The sequence below is a fragment of the Triturus cristatus genome, chromosome 6 (assembly GCF_964204655.1).
Source record: "Triturus cristatus chromosome 6, aTriCri1.1, whole genome shotgun sequence".
Classification (NCBI taxonomy): Eukaryota; Metazoa; Chordata; class Amphibia; order Caudata; family Salamandridae; genus Triturus; species Triturus cristatus.
The window spans coordinates 638,853,795-638,869,232 of record NC_140589.1 but is presented as its reverse complement, the minus strand read 5'-3'; the positions used below and the strand labels follow the sequence as shown (position 1 = coordinate 638,869,232).

Here is a 15,438-nt window from a genome sequence, read left to right as displayed (position 1 = left end):
GCGAGACCAGTTGCATTGCAAATGCTTGTTCTTTAATCTTTTTCCTCACACCCGCCACGGTCACAACTCCTGATCTGGTTTGACACCGGGTGTCAGTACTTGGAGTAAATAATGCCAGCGAAGCCTCACACTCATGACAACTCCCATCCTCAACCTCTTTGAAGCTTGCTTGTGTGTCTGCAATCTCCAGAGACCACAGGGGGTCTACCGCCCTCTCAGGGGGGTGGTTGAGTTTTAGGATTGTCAGCGGTGCATCAAGGCCCACACCAGAGGATGTACAGAGGATGCCTGGGAGAGGGGGGCTGCTGACTCCACCCTAGTGGGGCTCTTGTGCTGCTCACTCCACAGGGCTGTCTGTTTCATATATGTACGAACATCACCGGTCACCAAGGGAAGAATGTGGATTACTCATAGGGCTGGAAGCAGAGAGTTCCTGCAACATTCGATATCCAGCAAAGTGCTCAGCACAGGGCCCCTGGAACAGGGGATTACACCCGGGACCTGTTAATACAGTGTTTCCAAATTGTCACTTCTGAACCAACCTTTATTCCAGCCGAGTGAATGTGCACTGAGAATATTTACTTCTGTATTCCTGTTGCTGCAGTAAAAGCGTCCTCTGCCCAAGATCACTCATGCTGTCTGTCCATCTGATGTACAGACTCGCTGCGCACTCTCCCAAAAAGAATCCAGATGTAAAGACTGATGCCTCCCCAATTATACGAGTTTAATGCAATCACTGGGGGCATAAAATGTGACCTTCAATGTTGAGTTCAACAGTGAAGACCAAGACGTCCTTTTCACTGAAGAGACTTAACTGGGCTTTCTTCTGTCAATCACGTGACACAATCACTGTACACTCAGTCCCATGCGTTCCGGGGATCCAGGCACCTTCTTCATGGAAAATGAGCTAAACAGGTTGAGTCACGTCAGTCCAGGAGACTAAGTCAAGACACGTCTTTATACATAGCAATGCCATGCGCTGGGCATCCAGCAGTGTCTCAAAGTACCCACCCTTGAGGTGACACCAACACATCTTAAAGACAGGATGACACACTCAATAATCCAAAAAGGATAACAGTCATTAATCATGGAGATGTTCAGAAGCCACCACGTGTCTGACGCCAACTAGAACTTACCCGATGAGTAACTTACCCACTGAAGCCACGTGATCCAAAGACATGCATGTTCCGATCAGTGAAGCTGGACACATGCAGCCAAGACCCATGAGATCCAGAATGTGCGTCAGTACAAAGCACATGAACCGCGTGCACGGGGCCTTGCAGTGCTACTTCTCGCAAGTTAACAGCGTGTCAAGCTGAGCAGAAGATATTCCAAAATAATAACAAGCATTGGCAGAGGACTGGGCTAATAACACCTGCTGTAAATATGTGTAACCTGCAGCTTAAAGGGTCCACGAAAATGTGCAAATGGCGGAGGAGTGCGGAAATAAAACAGTGGGCTAACGCTACAGATGTAAAGATTTGCAGAACCTTGACACTCACAGTTTTCAAATGGACCTACTATGCTGATAGCAGGAGCGTGCGGAAAAGCGACAGTGGGCTAATACACCAGAAGCACAGAGCTGCGAGTACCCTTGCAGGTCATAGGTTCCTTCCTATAAAACACACCAAAGTGTCAGCTAGTTAGTTCAGTGGGTGAATGTTCAAATGCAGAAATCTCAGTGAACCCCGTAGAGTCAATGCAGAAATCACACTTAGTATATAGGAACAGTGGTAGTGTGTTCAATATTTCCAGTAAGTCTGCTAATGCCTCTGATGTGATCTTTGTGCAAGCCACTGTTAATGGGTCGATAGTGCCAACATAGCTTATAAAGTGGACACTGCAGCAGAGACCCATAACAACAGGAACCAGGAGGAAAGATAGACCCTGTACAAGAGAGTGATGGACACTGCCAAGAGAGACAAGACAGTCGTTGGGAGAAGGAGGACACTGCGCGCCCGCGCGAAAATGAAAGTGAAAGCGATCGCGCTAAGGCCACGCTATTTAAAAGCACGCTGCCGCGCATGTGTGTGCGCGACGGGAAGACAAACTGACGTGGGACTGTCCACTCTCCCATGGACACGTGCATGCTGTCTGCATTGAACAGATGCAGAGAGGAGCCATCTTTGTACATGCAGACGCGTGCATGAGCCCACGGCAGAGAATCGATTCCAAAAGGTTTCTCTGACAAGACAGCGCATGCACTGCTTTCGCCAGGCGAGACCTAAAAACGGTTATGGCATGGTTTTTTTATTTTTTATTACTTTCAGTCATGATGCTACACAGCATATGCGCTGCTGTACATGTCCACACATTGACAAAGCCAACAGATCTCATCTTGTGGGGGAGAACTATTGGCTTTGGCTATGATTGATTTATGTCTGGATCCTAAGCCAGGTGTGGTAATGTGTATATTTATATGTGTCTTATATGGACTGGGGTATGTGTATCTATTGTATCCTAGTCTCCATGACAAACTCTCCCTCCATGGGAGAAGAGTTCTGATTTAGAATGGTAATGTTGTTAAGGGAACTGTGAGGATCAGTTATGTGTAGCAGGTGATGGTGGTGGCTGGAGTTTCTTTCATGGAATAAGATTGAAGTTTTAATCTCACTTTTACAAGAAGCGTCTGTATCCTGCCTTCCTGAGTATAGGATTTCACACTGGCGACGAGGAGCGATACAAACCCATGAATGCAAAGCACAATAGATTAGCACAATGCTCCACGTGTGGATGGATCACAAGCTGTTACAGGAGGTGTTTGAGAAAAAAAAAGTTTAGACTGCATTTCATCCAGAATATGTAAGTGGCTGGTGGCACTTACAGAGTTCCAATTTGGGGTTGCATAATTGCCAGGCTTTGATAACAACGTTGTGGATTGTTTGTCGAGGCTGGCTGTGGACCCCAGGGTAGATGGTAAAGAGGAGGAAAATTGGTAGAAGGACGATGAGGTCAAAGTGTGTAGTCTGACAATGAGATGTGTAACAGAGGAGGAGTGGGAGCAACAAATGGAGCAAGACGAAGTTGTAAAAAATGTAAAGCAGTTTGTACTGTCTAGAGATCAGACTTGGGGAAAAAAAATGAAAGATGTTTCAGGTTTGTGAAGGTTTTTGATGAACTGTGGGCGAGTGACAATATTCTTATGAGAGGGGTAAATTAGTTTACCCTCAAGGAGTTAGAGAACGTCTGATACAGCTTGCTCATCAAGGGCACCAGAGAATCAGTAGGATGAAAGAGAGACTTAGGTGTGCATATTAGTGGCCTGGCATGGAAATTGTAGTGGAGAGAATTGTGAGAGTGTGTGGCGGATAGAGGTTGAGTGGTAAGAATTTGAAGGTTGGAAGTTCTCCTGACATTCCCAATGATGTATGGTAGAACGTTGCATTGGACATTGTTGGTATCATTATTGTGGGTGTGTCTCCAAATACTTGCGATTATGAACATGCAGTCCAGATGGCTGAAGGTGGGGGTAACCAATGAAATTAATTCCTCTGCAGTCATTATATTTTAAACTGAGGTGTTGCAAGGGAAGGGAATCCTAGGACAATTCTTACTGATAACGAGCTGCAACTGATTTCAAATGACATGGAGTCGTTTCAGGGTGAAAGAGGAATATAACATAGAAGGTGTGCCGTATATCATCTAGAAACAAATGGGATGATTGAAGATTCAACGGAACATTGATAGAAGCTGTTCAAATCACTATAAATAATAGCATAGATTGCGTTCAGGCGGTACAAAAAGCGTGGACGAGTACCGATTTACGCCTCATTCTACCACAGGAGTGAATCCATTTGTGATGCTCAAGAACAGAAGACCTTATACTGTGGTGGTCCTCCCTGGGTGAGAATTTACACTACAGATGAGGTGAGGAATCGGGAGATGATGGAGAAAACCAAAGAGAGGGAAGCGCAAAAACAGAATGAAAGAAAAGTGAAATACGATAGTCAGAAGGCAGCTAAGCCCATACTCAGAAATGTGGGAGATGTTGTCAAGGTGAAGCTGTCTGAAAGAATCAGAGGTACATCTCATTTTAGTAGGACCTACAAGGTAACAAAAGTGTTTGAAGGGGCAGCCAAGTTGGAGGATGGATATATCTGGAATTTTAATCATATTGTAGTAGAGGAGAAGAAATGATTCCGCTGATGTTTATTTTGCTAAGGGGGAAGATATGTGGTAATGTGTATTTTTATATGCATGTCTCATATGGACTGGAATATGTGTATCCATGGTATCCCAGTCTCCATGACAAACTGTTCCTCCACTGGAGAAGAGTTCTAATTTAGAATGGTACTGTTGTTATTAAGGGAACTATGAAGGTATGTTATGTGGAGCAGTTGATGGCGGTGACTGAAGTTTCTTTCATTGAATAAACTTGATATTTAAGTATAGGATTTCACGCCAGGTATCCATTTGAAGATTTTTATGTACAAAAACATCACAACACTGTAGGACAAGGAGGAGGTGTGCACAGACAAGCAGGAAGCAACGACTGGAGAGGTGGGCCAAGAGCAAGTAACAACAGAGGGTTTAGGGGGAGGGAGGGAGAGACGGCCTGCAAACACACACACACTTAAGTAGAACCACAAGGGCGCTGTGCGAGGAGAACGGGAGAAAGCAACGATGACGGGGGTCCGGTTGCAATAACATGCAGGAGTAGGGGCTGTAAGAAAGGCAGCCTGCAATCACACACATGCACTGAAATGGAGTGCCGGGTGTAAGTAACGACATGGGAGGGGCTAGAGTGGAGACGTGCTGCAAACACATCCATATAGAGTGCTACTAGTTAAAATTCTAGAAAAGGGGAACACAGATGGGGAGGTGGGCAAGAGGAAAGGCATAAGCAAAGACCGGGGTAGGGAACCAGGTCTCAGTAACGAAGGAAGAGAGAGGGCTTGGAAACACATGAATGCTTACACAGTGTTGGGTACAAGTAGCAAAGGGGGGCGTGGGAGGAAAGAAAAAAACCTCCAAAAACACACACTCACACTTTAGGCGTGCTAAAGCACAAACACTATGGGTGAAGCAGCAGGCGGGGGGGAGGAGAAATAGTACCCAAATCATTTTGGGAGCAGCGGACAGACACGGATTAAGTTGAATTAATCTGTGCTTGGTCTCTGCTCCACAGAAAGCATTGGAAGGGACATTTCGGCTGCACTGGCCAAATAAGACAGCTGCAAAGGAGAGTTATTTGAAGCCAACAAACGATAAAACAATGGGCGGGCTTCAAACACGTTTTGAATACAATAGCGTCTCACATGCGAGGCACATGCTCTTGTAGGCTCTACACTAAAAACGAATGAGAGACTCCATTTGAAGGTGGAAAACTTGGAAATAAATTGCCCAAGAATGCCTGAAGCACAATGAGAAAATCCCATGAACATGAAGGCAGAATACCATGACACAGGTTTAAAGTAAACAATTAATTAGGCATACTGCTTACAGTTCATTCACCCCCTCCCTGAAATCTCTGATGGCCCACATGGCCACCAACTGCTCCGAAAGTAGCAGCCCAAAAATAAAAACCTCCTACAGAAATTGAGATCTCATGACAGAACAAGATACCAGTTAGCTTAACACTATACAAAAATGAATTCTAATGCCCATTAAATAAGGAAGGGAAACTACACTGTAGGAGCAGATGCCAACTCCTCTGACAGTCGTGATTTTTAACCTTTTGCTCTCTTAATCTCCATGCAGGCAGGTAAAGATGAACCTGGGACAGACTGGAGAAAGGAGATCACCTCAGAGGAGACAAGGACCGCTAAAGCATCTCTGCCAATTGCTACAGGGGCAACCAGGACCTCCCCATCCATTACAGGAGAACCACCATTACTCAGGATACTTTCCTTCTAGTGTTGGGCATGACCAGATAACAAGAGGAAGTGGGGTGATAGCCAAAGAGAAGACCCCTCTAAGCAGAAGGAAAGACAGAAAACCTAGCATGTGAGTCTGAGGATCACAACTGTACAGTAGTAATTTTGAAGAAGTGTGTTGGAAGAGAACAGGACAGCTGAATCTGTGATAGATCATCCAAAAAAATTCCTTTCTAACATGGAGTCCGAAATGACAGCTAAACACCATGATCTCGCCCACCGAACCAACTGATTCAGCAGGTTCACCAGGGAGCTGGAGCATTTTCTCTCTTCCACATCGATTCAGGTCCGCTTGTCTCTGGAGACAAGAAGTAAATTCGAGGAGGGCATGAAAAATAACTTGCCACTCCATTGACTTGGAAAACCAATTGGTCAAGGAAGACAAGCCATGAGTAGATCCCATGCCAAGAGCCCCTACTTGCATCTGTGTCAAGCATGCAGCAGACTGATGGATCCAATTCAACTCATAGGGTAAGGTCTGCCATGCTCACCCACCACTCAAGGGCTGTTGCAAGTTGATTAGGTACCAGAAGAGGACTGTAGAGGGTCTCCGAGACCTAGGACTAAAAGTGGAACAATCTTGTTTTAAAATTCTACATTGCCTGGTTGACCATGAAGTCCGCTGCTGCAATGTCTCCCTCAACCTAAAACCATCATCAAGCATAATAAGATTCCATTGCAAGCAATGCTGTCAGGCGAGAATGGAATTTGCGATCTCTCGTGGAAGAAGTGTTTGCCTTGGACAGTCCCTTAGAGTCCACATACACACTCCAAAGCCAAATGAGCCTAATCATGAGTTTGTAACAGCTGACGTGCACTTCATGTGTGAAAGATGCACTGCAACCTCCATGTCTTCATCTGGAAGGTGTATCGATTGGTCATTATCGACACGCATGTAAAATATCTTATTTAAGCTGAACCCCAGCTGCAGATATATCGGTTTTCTATGTTCTGCTTGTACAACCATCTGTCCCCAATAAGTCCAAAATAATTTCTGTCCAAAGAATGTGACCCTAAACAACAGGACACTGTAGGCTGCATCCACTATAAGGTTCAGGAACCAGAGTCACCATCTAGCCACAAATGTGGAAATCGCTGCTAAAGGTCAGATTGTTGAATCAGGGCCCGACTTTTCATCCATCAGTAACACATCAACAACATACCCGAGCTTTACGTTATCACAGTGGTGTTCAAAATAGACAGACAGAACATCCACCAAAAAACAAAGTTCTCTGCAGCTTCTTAAATTGCTTGTGGGGACTTAAATTGGACCTTGAGTTATCAGATTTAATAATGGAATATTAAATGTAGTCAGTATACAATCTACCAGAATTTATGTCACACAAATAATCTAAACCAAAGGTTATGAGCAAAAATCTTCATGGTAATATTTTTGTTTCTTTGAACTGTAAATTTAGTAATAAACTGTGAATGAAATATTTTAAAACATCGAAAGAGTTAGCTTCTAATAGATTATATCTTTTGATTCTGTTACGTTTGCCTGGTTTTTTAGGAAATGTGTAGTGTTAAACAGCGATAGCAGTGACCATTTTACTCTGAAAGTGTTTCTTCATCCAACTGCAAATAGGAAAAAATTGCTGAAAATGCACATGATGCTGCACATAAAGTATACTCTACTACTGCTGGAGAGGTTGAGACAATTTCAGAAGAAAAAGATGATTTTTGAAAATCTGGGGACGTGGGGTTTTGTATGATATTTTAACATAGTAGGATTGGTAGTAACACACAATGATTTATAAAACCATTATTCATGCAAATAATTTGATAACTTGAACTGATCAATGGTTTGATTCAGAGTGTTCGACAAAAAAAAAATATGTGAATACAAAAATTAGTTGAGGGGGGATCTGAAAGAATATGAAAGTGAGAAATCAAAGTACAAAAAGTGTATCTGAGAGAAAAAGATTAGCCAGCAAAGGAACAAATGGGGCCTAATTCTGAAAGGAAATTCTGTCTGGGGAATCAAGGCAGTTGTGGATGCTGTTTTAATCTTACAGTACTCATGCTCAGTCACTTTCTGAATGCGCTATTTCAGCTTCTACTTAGGTTAGCTTTTCCCACAGCTTAGGCAAGGATGAGTTTATAAAATATTCTTCTTTTTTGTGCTGGTGTACATGGAAAAAACACATTTTTATGTCAAACGACCTCTTGGAAGGAATATGAAAGTCTTGAGAGCCAGTTTGAAAGTGCAACCATTCCTTTAGGTTTGGGGGCAGAGAGTCCTCGAAAATATGTAAAAGGCATGTTCTACAGGATGAGAAGTACAGCAGATGCTGCTTATCTGTCCTCAAAGAACCTGATGTACTTAATACAAGAATTTTGGGGGGTACTGGAGTCCTGATAATGTAATGAGGATACACAAGGAGATGATGAACGGAGCGCTGAAACCTTTCAGACACTCACCCCCAGACACAGATCTGGGTTGAATCCATCATCGTTCTTTAGCTCACTTCGCCACCCCAGTTCAGACACAGCTATATGCAAATCAGTCTTGACCCTGTGCCTCATGGTCTGAAAAATGTTTCAGCGCTGGACTGTTCCCATGAGGCACAGGGTCAAGACTGGTTTGCATATAGCGGTGTCTGAACTGGGGTGGCAGAGTGGGCTAAAGAGCAAGGATGGATTCAACCCAGATATGTGAGTAGGGGTGAGTGTCTCAAAAGTTTCAGCGCTCAGTCCATCATCTCATTGTGTTTGCAATGTAATGAGGATTTCCGATTCCAAAATACAGGCAGCAATTTTTAAATGTTCACAGAAGATAAACCCCCAGATAGCAGAGAACGACCTTAATAAAAAAATAAAAGGTCATGAAAGAAGATGTATTTGCCAAATTAATGTGAAATTCCCTACCATTTACTGCGAGATTGCCCAAGGTTTTTGGCAACAGGTCAAACTATCTATGGCAATTATTTTTAAAATAAAGCATATGAAACTGTCTAGCAGCCTTAGAATTATTAGATAAAATTGAAATTCTGGCTGCAATGGCAGAATTAGCTCACATATTATGTATTTAAAATACATTTTATGATGTTGAATTATAAAATTATTATTGTCTTTTATTCTTTATAAGTGTATAATATTTTATGTACTTTGCCTAAACAAACTAATATGATTTATTTTAAAAAAAGGAAGGAATAAAAGATAAATCAATAGATGTTGAAAAATTGACTCAAAGTGACTCCAGCCGCACCAACAGCAACCAAAAGAGCCCCTGGCCTACTGAGACAAATAGGAACAACTACACCCCCTCCTCTTCGGTACCTGTTCACCCCGTGCATTACTTCCCACTTCGAACTGTCACCACGTGCTGTTTTCAACATCAAAACTAGATGACCCAGAGGGCAGAGAATACAAATTACACAGCGAGTGGTGGGAAAAAGAGTGGAGCTGGAAATGCCGTAACACTCAGGAGACTGGAAGCCAAGATTGAGAGACTCCAAAGGTGATCAGTGACGTCAAGACACTCCTCTCCACTTTAGCAGCTGCAGTGCAGTTTGTAAACTGACCACTGAAACGCTGGTTAGTAATTTATGGCCCTCTTCTGTCTGCAGATAATAAATAGCACATAAGTAGAAATGAAACTGAACAAAGGGCGTCAAAAAATATCCTGCCGAATGAGCTATGCAGTGAAGGAGACAGATGATGGAAAGTTAAAAAGAAAAACAAACAGAGAACATTACACTGAAAGATAAAGAAAAAAGCGAGAAAAGGAAGAAACGTGGACGGAAAGAAGATAAAGTGAATGATGGGCAAAAAAAGGTAAAAAAGGGACGAGTGGAAGGACAGGTGAAGGGGAACGAATGGACAGACGGAAGAGTGCAAGAAAGAGGGACAGACTGAATAGAAGGGCAACAAGATGGACAAAAGGGTTAAAGAACAAATGGGTGTGCTTGAAAGGATGAATGGATGGGGCAAGAAAGAGCGAATTTAAGGTTTAATATATTGATGGATTTATGGAAAGGCCATACATGGTTGGAAGGAAGGAACTCTTCTAGGGAGGGCCAAGTTCACTGTTTTTGTTTTCTCGGTGTTCATTAGAAGTGGGGTTGAAAGTGTTATTTTTTTAATTTCTGGCTTCTCCCTTTTAGATGACAGTGAGAATGAAGAGATAGTTGTGGAGTTTTGAGCGGTGACCTCACTGTTTTGCTGCCTGATCTTGCAGCTGCACTTTGGAAGCCCGGTAGCAGATCCCTGAACCTGTTGCTTGAAGTATCTATTCTGCATGCACAGTGTGTGGGGGGTTCACTGTAGTGAAGAATATCATAACAAGACACGAGGGAGGGACTGGGGTGGTATAAGAGGGCAAGGGGAAAGACAGTTGAAAGGAGGAACATATGTGCATGAGACTCATCATGCATGATGACATTTTTTTTATGTCATCATGCACGCTCTGACAGTGGGTGGGGAGTGTTGCCTATAATGGCACTATGAGGCTGCCCGCGGCCCACGCAGGGGGCCACCTTAAAAGGGCGGCCTTTCTTAGTGGCAATTAGGCACAAACATCACCCCTCTAGTGTTGGGTACTCGGGGAGGAGTCCCACTGCTCGGCGTGCTAGGCACGTAACTTCCGGCGCATAGAGGTTGGGGAGGGTATTTATACCTCCCCCCGCCTTTCTGGCATCCTCTTTTGCACCGGTCATGCCATGCAAATGAGGAGAGGAGTTGGCCTAACGGCTAGGGCGGTCGACCTCGAATCTGGGGAACAGAGTTCGAGTCTCGGCAATGACTCTGAACATCCTGTGATTCTGGGGAAATCACTGAATCTCCCTGTGCCTGCCAAAAATGAACGTGTCCTCATGTAACGCAACTGGTGCTATGTTAGGCGCTCTGATACCCAATATCGGGTCAAGTTCACGCTATATAAAAGTCCGTAAAATAACATTAAAAAAATTAGTTCTGGGAAGCACAGCCACGTCCTTCTAGGTTTCCACAGTCTGCTTTCACCAAGATCTCCACTTGGAGTCTAGCAATACATCTTGAGGAACTGTTCAGTGGTGCACAATGAACGGATTTCCACGGGGCTCCAGGAGATAGCCTTTCCGATCTGCTGCCTCCCCTAGCTTCTGCACTCACAGAGGCACGTTGCCATTCCTTCTTGGAGCTTGTAGCAGTCCCCACAATACTTGTGTTCGAGGGTAGAGAGCATCCCTTTCAAAGGCAGCAAGCAGCACTTGCACAAAGCAGATTTAACACACCTGAAAACATTGAAATGGAGGTGTCAGAGAATTCCATAGAGAGCAGTAGAAGCACTTCTTTGAGAAAGGCAAGATATGAAATGGATACAAGCATGTTCTGGTGAAATGTCCATTTCTTGAAGGCTGCACTTCAGTAGTTTTCCTCTAATGGTGCTAAAGCTCCTAAACTTAACAAATGCAAACTCACATACTAATCACAAGAGGTTAATCTGATCTAGCCCAGTAAGGCCTTCTACAGCTGCTCTGTACCCGTCAGCTTCTGGGCTACACAAAAAGCAGAGATTTTATGAAAGAGGTAAAATGTGTAGGGAAAGAAGGAAATCAAGTGACGAGTAATATCAACAGTTAGTGGGAAAAATCGTAGTCTACTTGTCTTCACCTGCAGAGAGGGAGCATGTATGTTCCCCTACAATGGCTATGCAGCCACCGAGAGTCAAACGGGCAAGGCCTGCAGGTGTCACTTTGTCAAGAGTATGGGTATCTCAGCATGCGGTCTGGAAATTGTAGTCCTTGAGTTATACTGTAAAAGACAAACCTACAATGTACAGAATGCACACGCAAAATTAGCAGTGCACATAACTTGACATCTCTAAGATTACTATACAGGCAGTTGGTTTCTCAAACAAAATTACAATAAAGTACTCCAAGCTTAACTTTAACCTCTTCGCTGCGGCGCAAATTCCGCCGCAGCGCTCCCACAGTGCTGACATTCCGATCGCGGGCGTGGTCATGGCGTCTCCCGGCCGTCGTCCGCACACGCCCATCGTGACTCATGACGGCCGGGAGATGTCATGAGCACGGAAGAGGTTAAGCCAGGTTCCTCCCTTGAAGCCAGGCACCCAACTAAGAACCCTTGCTGGGTGAACAAACCTTTATTTTGCAAGGATTGCTTGTCACAGTCTGGTTATCAATCGGTCTAATAATCATAGGTCGAAGCAGGCAGGATCTATGAAGAATAACGTTCTGATTTTTTTTTTTTTTTACTTTTGACAAAATACTGTCCCTGGTTTTTAGGTCTGGTCAGTCAGACAGAGCAAGCTGCATGGTTATAAAAGGCCTTTCTTTTGTGGTTTCACCAAAAATATACATTGTGCTTATGCCCACCCATTTCTTATCATTGGTTGCCTTAATTGGCATTCTGATTTGGTTACTTTTTATTCAATGGTTTGATTTTCCTTCTTGGGGTTATCCCTACTCTGGAGCAGAGCTCCTTTACCATACTTATGACTGGCTGATTTGTACCCTTCATCTACTCAAGTTTAGGAAACTACGGGGCATATTTACAAGGGCTTTATCTCCCCTTTTTTGGTTTAAAAAGCCAAAAAAGCGGATAAAACTATCGCCCTATTTACAAGAGGGTGCAAACATGCATAATCGCATGTTAGCACCCTTTTTCCTAGCGCCTCCCTTTCCATCTCTAATGAGATGCAAAGTGGCGTCACTGGGCGTACCCCGGATGGACTACCTTTCAAATATTGCTGATGTTCACATCACGATATTTACAAGGCAGCCCACAGGATTTAAGCAGACGTTAGATTTTGGCTAAAAGCGCAGTTGTCGCAAAAATCTAACGTCTGCTAGAATCCTGACTTACCTATGTTTGACATAGGGGGTGGATTATGCCGATACGACCACAGGGTCGTATCAGCAAGGTTATCGCGGTTTTGCAGGGAACATCGCTGGAAAACCAGCGATGTTCCCTGCAAAACGGCGATAACCTCGCTATCTCTGGAATTTTTATCGCCCTGGAGAAATGCTACCAGTGTGATATATTCCAGGGATAGCCTGCGATAAGAAATGTATCGCTAAGCACGGCCAGCGATAATTATCGCTGGCCGTTGATAATATGCCCCTACTTTTTTCTTTACATTTAAGCATCCTATGAGACTGCATGGGTTTTCTCAACTCTTCCTGTGTGCTTCCCCCCCCCCCCAATTCCATGTTGCTCTCTCCCTCATGTGCTTTCCCCCGCCCCTGTATTGAGCCCTTCCTGCTGTGCTGCTTTAACCTCCACCCTTCATCCACTCCCCTTCTTGCATCGCAAAAAAAAAAATCCAGTGCCATTTCATTGGTGCAGGCATGTATGGTGACGCATGCAAAATGACGCAGCCGTATCATAGAGCCTGTTTTTGGCAGATGCTGTGCATTGCCAAAAACCCATTTTAACAATGTTGCACAGCACTGAAAAAGTAGGGTAAAATGGTAAGTCTTGTTGGCTTTGTCTTTGCTTGTTGCTAAAAAAGCAACTGGTCCTAAACTGTTAATGCGGACTTGATTTTCCCAAGATGAAAAGAAAAGAGGGGTCGCCTGTACCGGAAGGAGAGAAGAGGGAGAGACAGCTAAAGAAACCAGCCTTCTCTCCAGGGTACCTTCCTACTTTAAAGAAAAGCGTAAAGGCGTGCATTTGGTCTTCCAGCTTGGGAGCCAGAGTAGACTTTAATTGATAAAGTGATTTGAAACTTCATAGCGAGAAAGAGTTATTCTTTCAAGAGTTATTGTAAGTGTTACCATTTCTGCAATGTGTCCTTTTAATGAGGATCTATATTTTTAAAAAAAAGTTAAGCACTGGTACAGTCAGAATGCTTTTATTAAAAATGTACTTTTTAAAGCACTCGAACACAATTTGTTTTACACTTTTTGCTGCAGTCTATCATACATGCAGCAGTCTATCTTATTCTGCAACTCTTTTTTAAACTAACGATGTGTATATTCACAATGTGCTCACAGGCTGTGAAGTCAAAGAGCTATGAACACCCCCTACCTTCCTAAATAGATTTTTTCCCCCCGCAGATTTATATAGCGCCAAGTCGACCCGAAGGTATCGGGGCGCTTTACATGTAAGTTACGTTACACAAAGACACGTCCATTTTTGATAGATACGCGAAGATTAATGAATCAGAGGATGCTGAACGAAGGCCGTGACTCGAACCCTGTGCCCCAGCTCCAAGGTCGGCAGCTCTAGCCCTTAAGGCTACATCCACTCCCCGAATTGTCGGACCCACTGACCTGCCTCTTGACCTCGACCACTTCGGAGACCTTGAAGGCGTACATGTCATTGCTGGCTTTGTTGTACTCTTTCATGGCGAAACTCAGCGCCTTCTGCACACCGCTCTCATCGAAGCTCACAGACTCAGGAGCCCCAAGTGGCCTCGGTTTTCGTTCGGAGTCCGCCAGTACCGCGGCAAACACAGCCGCGAAGACCAACGCCGGTATCATCCACGAAGCAGCCATGTTTGTCCGCTCGCAAGTATTATCAGCTTCCCTCTGTCCGTGCAATGAAACGAAAGGCGCTCTCTGTCTCCGCTGACTGCCTCAGGAATGCAGTAAACAAGCAGTTCCAAGCCAGTCAGACTCACGGGGTCAGCGCTGCAGCAGCTGCCCAATGCGCGTGTCTCTCGCTCACCTCGTGACTGGGGCTCCACAGACCCTCAGAGAGAGAGAGCTTGAAAAGCAGAAGTGCTGCGCTCAGCTCAGCGCGTGACAGCATGTCAGATCCCCAAAAAAGAGATTTTGAGAGAGAATGAAGCAAAATGGAGGAATTACCGGACTATTTATGTTTCTCCTGAAGCTGTTTGGTGTCTCCTTTAAGAATGCGAAATGTAATTAAGTCAAGAAAACTCGGATTTTATAACAAATTGCTACCCAGCCCCATTTAATATACATCTAGGTTTACAAATTTGTGGCTGCAAAGTGAGCGAATATTAAAGCTTACATTTTATTAATGGTTGCTTACACAACAGAGAGAGCGAAATCAGAAAGCATATGGTGTTTTCCTAAACAACACTTTTGTTAAAAAAAATATTTGTTAGCACACTTTTTAAACTTTTCAAATTATTTATTTTATGTCTTATCAACCTGGGACAATGAAAGCATATTACTCAAAGCTGGATTAATGGACGTCAATTCAACAAATTGCCCGGGGATGTAAAAGTGATATCGCACACCCGATTGACTGCAATTATATCACTGAAAGTGTCATTATATGTTACAATTTTCCCAGGAAGTGATTTTTTTTGTTTGAATATCTTTATTAGTTCGTTTTTATTCCTGGTACGATACATCCATTGTCAAGCATTAATAAGCATCACTTCCACTTTAACATCTCTTATTCTATGGCCCTGTGCAGAGAAATCAGCGTATTTCCTTCACATAATCTTGGTGTCATTGGTATTTACAGTGTATGGATGCTCATCCAGTTGTTAATCGTCTTGGGCACTTAGGTCCCGCACATTCTGTCATCTCCAATCGAGCGCCAGGAATCTTCCTAGGAAGTGATGTCTCATGACCATAACAATGATGATATTACAATAACTGACATTACTGAAGTGCCATATTAAATGTAAGGT

The 15,438-nt window shown here is 43.8% G+C and overlaps 1 protein-coding gene across 1 annotated transcript in view; it reads right to left on the bottom strand.

Moving 5' to 3' along the window:
- The window catches only part of LOC146817678 (cystatin-like), a 47,139-nt gene extending 32,522 nt beyond the window's left edge, over positions 1-14,617 (bottom strand). Inside the window, exon 1 of the mRNA XM_085611136.1 lies at positions 14,099-14,617. Within this exon, the coding sequence (XP_085467262.1) occupies positions 14,099-14,323 (225 nt within the window). The 5' untranslated portion in view covers positions 14,324-14,617. The remainder of the gene's footprint in view (positions 1-14,098) is intronic.
- Between the last annotated feature and the right edge of the window lie 821 nt (positions 14,618-15,438).